Genomic DNA, 11,712 nt, shown 5'->3' with positions numbered 1-11,712 from the left:
TGTATCTGATACACCATAAATCTGATATGGAATATCTGTAAAAGACCTTGTTATATTTTCTATTACTTTTCAAAGAATTCTTGACATTTATTAATACTAAGAAGTTTTTCTTAAGTTATATTCTCCACTTTGGAACCAGACACTGTCCTCGCAAATACATTATTTCGTGAAGTTGTCAATTCTAACTTACAATCTATGAAATTTCTTCATATGATTGTGTATCTATAATAATCAGTAACCCAGGGCATTTTTTTGTCACCAACTGGTCATTCCTGCATAATCTATAAGCATAGTAAATTTTTATATTTGATTTCCCAGATTTTTTTTCTTTTGGGTGCCATGTAGAAAATCACTTTTCGTACCACTGATCACATTTACATATCTTTTCTTTCAACCATAATATAGGTTACAAGTCTACAATTGTAAAAAACTTTACTCAATTTTCCTAGAGCAACACTTATTGTTACTATCAAAATGAAAGAGCACTCGGCTAAAACTAAGATATAATCATTAGTTTAATTCATTATATGGTTTTATTTGCAACATGATCAAAAGTTGCACGTATGTTCAATTAGTTCTATGTGCATGCTGCATAAGATTATTCATAATCTAACCATCCTGTGCATTCAGATCTTCCCAGACAGTACCATCATGTTAATAATACCAGATACGCAATTAATTCTAATAGTCATGCCTTCTTCCTCATGAGGCCCAATATTACCAGTATTCTATAGGTTTTATTCCAGCTGTGACTAAGTTGTGGAATTATTTTCATAATCAGGTAGTTGAATCGGTAAAATTTCAAACTTGCAGCAAATATGTTTTATGTTGAACAAGCTAACATAAGTATCTTTTTATATTCTATATGTGAAAGGTCTATTTTAACGTTGTTACTGTTCTTAGAATATTTAATTTTAATTGTTCGTTACTTCCTATATAGTTATATGTTTTCTTATTTCCTTTCCTTGCTGGGCTACTTTTTTTCCCTGTTGGAGCCCTTGTGATTATAGCATCTTGGTTTTCTAACTAGGGTTGTAGCTTAACTAATAATAATAATAATAATAATAATAATAATAATAATAATAATAATAATAATAATAATAATAATAATAATGATGATAATAATAATGATAATAATAATAATAATAATAATAATAATTGTAAGTAGTAAATTAACACCATCAAAGGCTGCAATGTGGAATCTGCCAAGAGAACCAATACTAAAGACCAATGTCGTCTTACCCCATTCGGTAGAAACATCATTAACTTGTCATGACTGTTCTGTTTGTTTGTGTTTTAATATTGTGTTTCCCATCGACTTGGAAGAACTATTAACTCCACGAAACTGAAAATTGACACAAGATTTCGTTATGGCAACCATTTTATCCCAGTATAGTACCACAGGATTTTGTAAGTCGAATTCTTATCGTAGAGCTATAATGTTATAAGGATAGATTTGAGCATCATTGGGAAATAGGAAGTGGTTGTAGGGGCTTAAGGTACCGAATGAGGGGCTACCGGCAGGCTAGTCCTGGCAAACTGTAAGCTTAAATTAGGCAATTTAGCGATTTATTTACTTCTGAGGCTATGCAAACCTGTAAGGCAACACTTGCAAACCTTACGGCAGTAACCTTTATCAATAAAAATCTGAGGTTCTGGTAGTCCTTCAAGGCAATGCATGCAAATATTACGGCAGTAACCTTTAGGTTTGTCAAGAAGAAAAGAAGGCTATGGCAATCCTGTAAGGCAATACTTGCAAACCTCGTGGCAGTAATCTTTACTTGTATCAAGGAAAACCTGAGGCTCTGGCAACCTGCACGGCAATGCATACTAACCTTACGGCAATAACCTTTACCTCTTAAGAAAAACTGAAGCTAAGTTAACTCTGTAAGGCAATGCAAGCATATCTTAATGCATTAATCTTTACTTTGTCAAGAAAACTGAGGCTATGGCAACTCTGTAAGGCAATACTTGCAAACCTTACGGCAGTGACCTTTACTTTTATCAAGAAAAATTGGTATTATTTTACTGTATTACAGGGCAATGTAACCTAGGAAATAAACTACTTTATTCTATAGAAAAATTCCGCTCTCTTTGAAAATGACATTCGTTCTTGTCGCAAATGAATAGTTTCAGAAATATATATATATATTTATATCCAACGATAATGGGGGACCCCCAGTGGCAACTCAGGGTTCTGGGTGGGGAAACGGTATATAATGGTAAAACAAGCCTTTTCTTCCCTATACATTACCTTCTTGGATAAACCGATGAAAAAATACGGTAATATTGAGCCCCGCAATCTAACAGTAGCAATGTCATCGTAACATGCTAACATTAGCAATGTTTTTCATTTATTTTTTGTCATTCTACGGTTCGCTTGTAGTCGCTCTCGTTCGATCGTTTGTACATAGCAGGTTTCAACCTTCTGCGCATAATCTTCTCCCCCTGCGCATAGACTCCACCTTCACCAATAGGATTTCTTCTCTACTCACAAAATTTAATTATTCGACTTCATCTGCTTTATTCAAGTACAGGTATTTGACTTGATTCAGTAAAACTATCTAAAACTTTACCTACAAGTTTGTGACCTGGGAAAGGGGTCCGGGGGCTTGCCCCCGGCTAGCGGTTGTGACCTGGGAAGGGGGTCCGGGGGCTTGCCCTTGGTTAGGGGTTGTGAGGGAACTAGGTTAGGTTAGGTGGGTTTGTTAGGTTCTGTACCCTTTTGTACCTTCTTATATATTGTGTAAAGGGTATATGGAAAAATGCTGTAAAATACACATGCTAATATTATCGTAGCATTGCTAACGTTAGCAATGTCATCGTACATCGTAACGTTGGTAATGTTGCGTAACATTGCTAATGTTAGCATTCGCAGGTCATACGTGAGTGAAGTGACACAGAATTTGAACAAGTCATTATATTTAAACATTTTAACAGAATATGTATAACAAAAGACATATTTAAACATTTTAAACGATAATATATATATGTTTTCCTGTAGAAAATAACGTGAATTAACCGGTTTTCACCTTCATTTCATCCATAATAACAGCAACCAGTTCGGCTACTTAAAGTTAGTCGGATTGGTTGTTCTGTTTGTTTGCAGTTGAAATGAAGGTCAAATTTGGTCAAATCACATTATATACTACAGGAAAACATATTTTCTGTTAGAAATGAGAATCTGTAATACAGTAAAACTTTACTGAAAAATTGAGGATATGGCAACCCTTGTGATGCAATAGATGCAAACCTTACGGACTTTATCAAGAAAAACCTGATAGGTTGTAAAATTTGTCTAGTTTTTTAATAATGTAGTTTAGTTGTACTCGAGGTTTAGCTTTAAGGTTTTTTAAAATTTATATGTAAAAATTCTATCTATGGATGATTATTGGGTAAACAGCAGGCTTTACTTTGGAATTGAAGTTTACTTTGACATAATTCATCCCAGTTTTGTCATCCCTACCTGGAAAGGTAGGATGCTATAAGCTCAAGGACTCCAATAGGGAGAAAGAAGCCCAGTGAGGAAAGGAAATAAACTTCCAAAGAAGTAAAGAACAATTTAAGTAAAATATCTTAAGAGTAACTATATTAAAACATATCGTGTATATATAAACTACTGTATTGTATAGTATGAGATTTATGTCAGCCTGTTCAACATAAAAACATTTGATTTTAATGGTCAAGGTACAGGATTGATTTGAGGTTTTTCTGGCATCCTGACATCTAAGGTCATTGACGCTGAATTAAGGTACAAGTGTGGCAGACCTGGCAAAAATGTGCAATCGTACGTCCACGATTTGAGGAGATGTTGAAAGTCTTAAACATCTCGTAAACATTTTTTGTTCCGTAACCGAAATACAAACCACGCTATTTACATAGGGTTTACTTTCGGTGTAGCTGAAATGACGAGCCATTAGATTTTAACAAGGGTTAAACTACCCCCGCGCTAGTTAGCACGGGGGTTGGGGAGGGGTAGCTAGCTACCCCTCCTCCCCCACACTGGTGAGCTGCCTCACTTCACTTTTGGCTCGGACGATGTATAGACGTCTCTGTCCCGTCCTCGCATTGCAGCCATTTATTTTTTGTCTTTAACTTAATTACTTACTTTTCTTATACTTAATATATGTAAACATTCTTATGTTTATGTATATATTTGACTATAGAAATACAGTAAGTTTCCTTTTCAGTGTTTGTGCTGTGTGTGTGTAGGAAGTCCACTCAATTGTACGACAACATCTCCGTGTGGTCCCAGGCCCCCACAGTGACATTTCACGGGTCGCGATCTCTCCCTTGGCCCTTCGGTCTTCCCTTCGGCGGGCGCCGTGGGGAATCGTCATCGCTGGACTTTATTTATTTATCTGTTTCTCCGCTGTTCCTCCTTCCCTACGGGGAACTTGGTATATCAGCGTATGGAACATGGGAGTTTAGTTGACTACGGTCTCTCTCTCTCTCTCTCTTGAGGTCGTTCACCCTTTTATTACTACTTCCTATTACAGTAGCTTCCTTCCCGTTGCGGGTTGAGTTGCTACTCCGTTTATTTTGTCTCAATTATTTTAACTTTTCAGCTTCTGTGTAGAACGCCTCCCTTCGGGGTTCATTCGTTCTTACTATTAGTGAACATTCTTAGATGAATTACATAATTATAATTGTTATAATTCTGTTTTTGTTACAGTTCGCCTTCCCCCCCTTCCCTGAGTGTCAGTGGAGGAGGAGGGCGCATTCCTGGTGCGTAATTCTTATGTTCTTTTCCCTCGGGGTTCCCCTTCAGAGTTCCCCCGGGGGAATAAATGTTAACTAATTATTTTATTTTCACAGTTAACTGTCTAGTTTTTTCGTTTGCCTAATGTGCCAACGAAGCAGAGCTGTCCTGTTTGGGCCTGGGGAGTCTGCTGTTGCCGCCTCCTGTACGACTTCGTCATGGGCGTGTTCCCTTCTCCTAGAAGTTCTCCCGTGACAACTGTCAGCTCCTTAGTTCATTTAGAACGCTCAGGAGGTTCGCCTCCATGGGTGGGTAACTTCCCTTCCGAGGGAGGTTCCCTTCCCAGGTATGAGTTTTTTCCCCTTCAGGAGGGGCAACTTCTCTTACCTTACTAATTACCTGGTTGGTTTTTTCCTGGTCCTCGGGCGGTTATGCTCTTGGTGCTGAGCGACCGCTTTTGTAACCATGCTCTTGGGGCTGAGCGGTTGCAAGGCCGGAACATGAAATTCGTGCGATTATGCTCTTGGTGCTGAGCGGTCGTACTTGCAGCTATGCTCAAGGGGCTGGGCAGCAGCAGGAGCTCCTCTTCGGAGGGTTTCTCTTTATGGTCAGCTTGCTGATCCAATGGCCCTAAGGGGCGCCTTCATCAGTTCTTCTGGTCTCTTCTACGAAGTGTTCTCCTCTCTCGTTCGCGAGGAGGACACTCTTAGAGACTCCTCTTCAGAGGACTCCCCTGCTGTTGTTGCTGATGTTGCTGAAGGCTCAGTTCCCCCCTCCGAACATCTTTCGAGGGGGCAGCTGAGTCCAACGGTCTCTCCTTTGAGTGTCTCTCCCTCTCGGGGGAGTTCACTAACAGAGACTCCTCTTCGGAGGACTGATGATGGTGCTCCTGTTCGTGGTCGTCTTCATCTTCAGCCGCAGAGGATCCTCTTCGATGAGAACAGACCATTACAGCTGCTTCGCTAGACCTTTCGGCAGATCGTTCGCGATCTCCGACACCTGCCAGACCTTCTTGTCTCCCATCTCCGTTCCTGGACGCAGATGCGCAGTGACACCCCGTTTTCCGACGGGCACTGGTCCCTTCGGGGCTAAGGGCTTATCTCACAATGTGAGTAAGTCCCTTAGTGCCAGGTTTTTACCTGTGCAACCTCATTCTCCTGTGCGCTCACGCGTAGTAGTTCGCAAATACTCTCCTGCTGTGGACCAGTCTTCTGCTGAATCAACACTCTAGCGATCTCCTGTAGCTGAGTCTCGCCATAGATCTCCTGATCGCCAACGTCTGGGACCTTCTGTGCGGCTACGCGCCTTGTGCGCCTACGGCCTGAACGCCCACGATCGCCTGCTCGCCGGCGCACATCTGATCGCCCTTTTCTGATGTGCGCAATGTGCGCCAACGTTCGCCCTCGCGCCCACGATCTCCGGATCTGGGCGCAAGCAGGGAGATTATTTTTTCACTGAACTTCACGTTCACCTGCTCGCCAGTGCACATCTGTGCCCCCTTTCCTGATGTGCGCAATACGCGCCGACGTTCGCCCACGATCTTCGGATCTGGGCGTCGCCTCCTCGACGACGATCTCTCTGGTTCTGCTCCCTCGCTGATATCTTCTGGCCACGCAACTACGCGCCTACGATCTCCCGGTTCCTGCCTCGTCGCGCGCAGTTCAAGAAGTTCCTACGCTAGCGCACAGGCGCTCACAGGTTCTTCTGGACTCGCAGCACCCTTCTGGAGTTTCGCGCCCACGCGCGGTTCTAGTTCCAGCGCGCCAACGCACCAGCACGCTTCCACTTCACACCGCGCCGCCCAGGAGACACCTAAGCTAGCATAGCACACGGGCGCTCACAGACGCCCCTGGGCTCTCCTTGCGCGCCAGCGATCTCCTAAGCGCCCGCGCGATTCTTCGCCTGCGCACAAGCGTTTTCAACACGCCAACGCTTCAATCGTCGTAGGTTTCCTACGTGCCCACGCGTTAACTCTCCTTTACGCGATCCGTCGCTACGCGCCACCGCTCACCAACGCGCCATCGCTTGCCAACGTGCCATTGCTTGCCAACGCACCTTCGCCCGCCTACAAGCCATCGCTCGCCAAGACGCGCCATTGGTCTCCTGGCCGCGCGCCCGCGCACATGCGCACCCATGTTCGCCCGCGCGCGAACCAACGGTCTTCCATTGCGCGAGCGCCAGTTCCGGCCGCCTGCGCTCGCCCTTCCGTATGACCGCGCGCCCACGCGCGTGCGTGTCCGCGCACATGCACACCCATGTTCGCCCATGCGCGAACCAACGGTTTTCCATCGCGCAAGCGCCAGTCCCGGCCGCCTGCGCTCGCCCTTACGACCGTGCGCACCCATGTTCGCCCGCGCGCGAACCAACCGCTTCCATCGCGCGAGCGCCATCGCGATTTCGTCCGCGATTCCCGTCGGGTTTCGCAACCTGGCGAGTCTTCTGGGCGTGTACTTCCAGATCATTGTCGGCATGATCTCTCACCTGTAGACGCAAAGCAGCGCACGTACGAGAGCAGGAAGAAGCTTCAGAGAGGTCTGGGCAACATTCTTCTCCTTCTTTTCAGGCAGGCCCCATCATCTCTACTCCTCAATATCGTCCGATCCCCTTCCCTACAGCGGGAGTCGCTGACACTGCGTCTGTCAGCCGTCAGCAGAGGAGGTACTTCGAGATCATGGGGGAACCTGGTTTAGCCCTTCCTCTTCACCATTCCGTGGAAGGGGCTTACCAGGGAATTTTTCTCTTGAGAAATTCTCCGCCCGGCAGGTGACATTCTCGACTTCGGAGATCTTAAGCCAGGAGAAAGCCGCAAAGTGTGTCATGCAGGCCACTTCGTGGCTGGTCGTCTGGCTTGGATCTGTGGGCATCCTGTTGCGATCCGAGAATTTGTCCAAGGAGAGCTCCAGGAAGGTCATTTGAACTTTCCTCCTCTCGGGCACGAGCACCATCGTTTCCCGGCTCACCAAGTTTTGAACTTGTGGACAAACTCGGAAGCATTGAGATGCACTGACCGAGAGGCTCCTCTCGGAAGTCCCAACCATGGATGTCGGCAAGCTCAAACACTTCCATCCTTGGAAAGACCTTGTTTTGAGCCCAAGGACAGGGAACGGACAGCTGAGAGGTGGAGAAAGTCGAATCACGATTCGCTCCTCCAAAGGCGCTTACATCCGGACCCTACAAGCCTCCAGCGCCTCAACAACAACAGCCTCGTCAGCCTAGGACATCGGAACCGGCCCCGGCAGCTAAGACAAGGTGTCTAAACAGCAGCCCCCTCCTGTCAGAGACAAGAAGGGCGGGAAGTCCTCCTGGGGAGGCAATAATCCTAGAGGGAGCGGCCGAGGCCGCAAATGCTAGGATTGGCAACCCCCCTGCATGGTCCCCAGTAGGGGGATGCCTAAGGTTGCGCGTTCAGGTGGCAGCAACTCGGGGCTGATTCCTGCACGATCTCCGTGATCAGCCAAGGATATCGCGTCCCGTTCTTTACATCTCTACCTCCACTGACAGCGAATCCAGTGTCGCTGAGCGCGTATGCCATGGGATCGGCAAAGGGGCTAGCCCTTCGGGCAGAAGTCGAGACCATGCTCTAGAAGGATGCTCTCCAAAAGGTCATCGACGGCCCCCCCCCCCCCCCCCCCGGCTTCATCAGTCGACTTTTTCTTGTAAATTCTTATATAACCAGCGGGTAAGTATATTCAAAAATTTATTTTATTATGAAAATATAATTTTTCTGTTGTATCTGCATACAAAAGAGAAGCTAGCTGTGCCTTTCATCAAGGGTTACCGCAGCATACTAACCTCCGTCTTTCGTAACCGACACATTGGCGTGTCAGGTAACAAGGATCTCTCAGATCTCTTTAGATCTTTTGAGACGACTAAGAGGAAGGACAATCCAACCTCCTCGTGGAACCTGGATGTAGTCCTGGCCTTTTTAACCCCAAGTAGGTTTGTACAGTTGGACAAGGCGTCTAGGAAGTATCTTACCAAGAAGACTCTTTTCCTAATATCATTGGCTACAGTCAAAAGATTAGGAGAGTTAAAAGCCATCAGCAAGAAGATGGGCTTTAATGGAGACAATGCAATTTGCTCCCTTCAGCTAGGCTTTCTCTTCAAAGATGAGACAGACAGCCTCTGATGCTCAGTTAAAAAGCCCTCTTTGCCTTTATCAAAGAATACCCTGGCTTTTTTCATTAAGGATTTAATAAGGGAAACTCTCCAGGATGGTGAGTAAGAAGTTTTCCCTATCCTTAAGGTAAAACCACACGAGGTTAGAGCTGTAGCAATTTCTATGGATTACAAACACAATAGGTCAATGAAGTCAATTTTGAAGCTTACTTTCTGACGAAGTAAATCAATCTTCACAGACTGCTATCTCAAAGATGTCCAGACCCAGTATGAGGATTGCTGTTCCCTGGGTCCGTACGTTACCTCCGGCTTTGTAGTTGGAGAAGGGTCTACTGCCTCTTCCCGATAATTTATTAAATACCCTTGCCTTTTCTCTTGTACAGTACAGTGATACCTCTGGATACGAAAGTTTCTGCTTACGAAAAATTCAGGATACGAAAAGGGATACAAAGATTTTCATGCCCCAGTATACGAAAAAATTTTCAGGGTACGAAAAGCTTACGAGATCCCAACTCAACGCCGAGAGTACAGTACCTTTTTTTTCAGGGTATCAACCCTTAATTTAGGTGTACAGGTAACAATACACCTTCACTGATCCAAATGCTTTACATACAGTACCGTAACTTTTATACAGTAGTAAAGAAAATGGACAGTTTTCTTAGGACTTGGAGGGGATAACTAGGCTATAACTACATTATTGAATAATCTCATGGTGGTTTCTGGAATGGATTAGGCTGTTTTTAACGGTTGGGTTAATTATTGAATGATAGAAATGGCTGCATTGCATGTTTATTACTACAGTTTAGCGTGTTTATGAAAGAAAAGGCGACTTTTTGTAAGGCTTGGAACGGATTAGGCTATTTACATGTAAAACGCGACTCAGGATACGAAACCGTATCCTGAACGGATTACTTTCGTATCCTGAGGCATCACTGTACTTGTGGTCACAGGTTGTCTGTGAGGGTTGTCGCAGCCTTCTGTCAGTCTGGGATGCAAGTTAAGTTAGTTTCAATGTGTTCACAGGTTGTCTGTGAAGGTTGTCACAGCCTTCAGTCAATCTGGGATGTAAATCAAATTAGTTTTAATATGTTCACAGGTTGTCTGTGAAGGTTGTCGCACCCTTCCGTCAATCTGGGATGCAACTCAAGTTGTTGTTGTTGTTGTTGTTTTTTTGTTTTTTTTTGAGTAGGTGGTCAGAATCAGTATCCTTGGCTATGCCAGGTTTGCAAGGATGGTGGTCTAACCACTCTAAGGTCGCGGACCTTGTGGTAGCCCCAAGAGACTTTTCAGCCCCCTGAATGGATCGCTGAGTCTCTTAAGGAATGCAGGCGAAATGAGGCAGTATCATTGTGAAGCCAGCTTCCTTATCAGGTTGGAACGCCAGAATCAGTATCCTTGGCCATGCCAGGTTTGCAAGGGGATGAGGTTTTCAACCCACCACCAATGGTGTGAATCAGCTATATATATGTAACTACCTGGGAAGTTACATATTTAAAAGTGGTATTTTTATTATAAAATAAATTTTTAAATACACTTACCTGGCAGTTACATATATAAAAGGGCCCTCCCTCCTCCCCTCTGAAAACAGAGACATGGAATTTCTGAAGAAAGTTGGGAATGGTTCTGATAACCTACGAGTGATGGCGCTTATGTATGACCACCTACTGTCATGGCGGCGATCGCCACAAATTTGAATTTTCTGTCGTGCCGCGTCGAAACGTGAGATTTAAGCTATATACTGTATATGTAACTACCAGGTAAGTATATTCAAAAATTTATTTTATAATAAAAATACCATATTTACCAAAAGAAGGTTTCAAATCAATTGATGCTGTTAAAGGGGTGCTTACATTGTCGAAACAACGGCCAGGTGTTCTTGATATCGTTGAAAACTTGCTTCTCATCTTGATCAATGAGAAACAGTTTAAAGCAATACAATTACCAAGAACATTATACTGTATGTGAAAAATCAAAGTATTGTATGCTGACTTTGTTAAAAAGGAGTCAGGTACATAGGCAGACAAAGAAAAGGAAACATTCAAGGTGAGCCATGGCTGGTTTGAAAATTTCAAAAGAAAAATTGGCATCCATAGAGTTGTGAGATTGTGAGTTCCGATGTCAAGGCAGCAGTGTCTGGGACTGTTGGCTTCTTAGACTCGCCCGAAGATCTTTCAGACCTCGAGAAGCGTGGGGTTTTCAGTAGTCTCGTCCTTATTGGTGTAAGGCCTATGAAATTACTTACTTTTCAATATTAAACTTACCCGATAATCATGTAGCTGTCAACTCCGTTGCCCGACAGAAATCTAAGGAGGGATACGCCAGCTATCACAATACTAGAAGGGGGTGTACTAACAGCGCCACCTGTGGCCAGGTACTCAAGTACTTCTTGTTGACACCTCCTCAATTATTCCTCTGTCGTGCCTCCGGCTAGACGTTCTGGGATACGCTCATGGTCTTCGAGTTTATTCTCGCTTATTTGGTGATGTATTCTCTTTGATTTACGGCTGTCGCATTACTGGAAACCTTCTGATATTAGCTAGATAGCTTTTATTTAATTCAGTTTAACGGTTAACGAATTTTTGCTTGTTTTTTGGATCTCCCTTTGACTTCTCTTGAAAACAAAATGTCTGACATTTCGCAAGCCCCCTCCCATAGACGTTGTAGGTCTTGCAATAGACGTATTCCGAAGGTCTCGGTAGATCCTCACACCGCTTGTTCTGACTGTAGGGACATACCCTGTCAGTTAGAAAATCGATGTGAGGAATGCGCCGGTCTTTCGGAATTGGATTTTGTCCGACTTTTAAAGTATTCTTCTAAGTTAGAGAGAATTAGAGCTAGGAGGAGTTCTTCTCACTCTTCTTTATTTTCCTCATCTCATGATCCTCTTCCTG

The 11,712-nt window shown here is 44.1% G+C and overlaps 1 protein-coding gene across 1 annotated transcript in view; it reads left to right on the top strand.

Moving 5' to 3' along the window:
- Window positions 1-1,251: 1,251 nt before the first annotated feature.
- The window catches only part of LOC137648150 (ubiquitin-associated domain-containing protein 2-like), an 82,329-nt gene continuing 71,868 nt past the window's right edge, over window positions 1,252-11,712 (top strand). Inside the window, exon 1 of the mRNA XM_068381082.1 lies at window positions 1,252-1,410. Coding sequence (XP_068237183.1) covers window positions 1,371-1,410 — 40 coding nt within the window. The 5' untranslated portion in view covers window positions 1,252-1,370. The remainder of the gene's footprint in view (window positions 1,411-11,712) is intronic.

Source organism: Palaemon carinicauda, chromosome 1, assembly GCF_036898095.1.
Source record: "Palaemon carinicauda isolate YSFRI2023 chromosome 1, ASM3689809v2, whole genome shotgun sequence".
In the NCBI taxonomy this organism is placed as follows: Eukaryota; Metazoa; Arthropoda; class Malacostraca; order Decapoda; family Palaemonidae; genus Palaemon; species Palaemon carinicauda.
The sequence above is the reverse complement of the archived record's forward strand: the minus strand, read 5'-3'. Positions and strand labels throughout refer to the sequence as shown.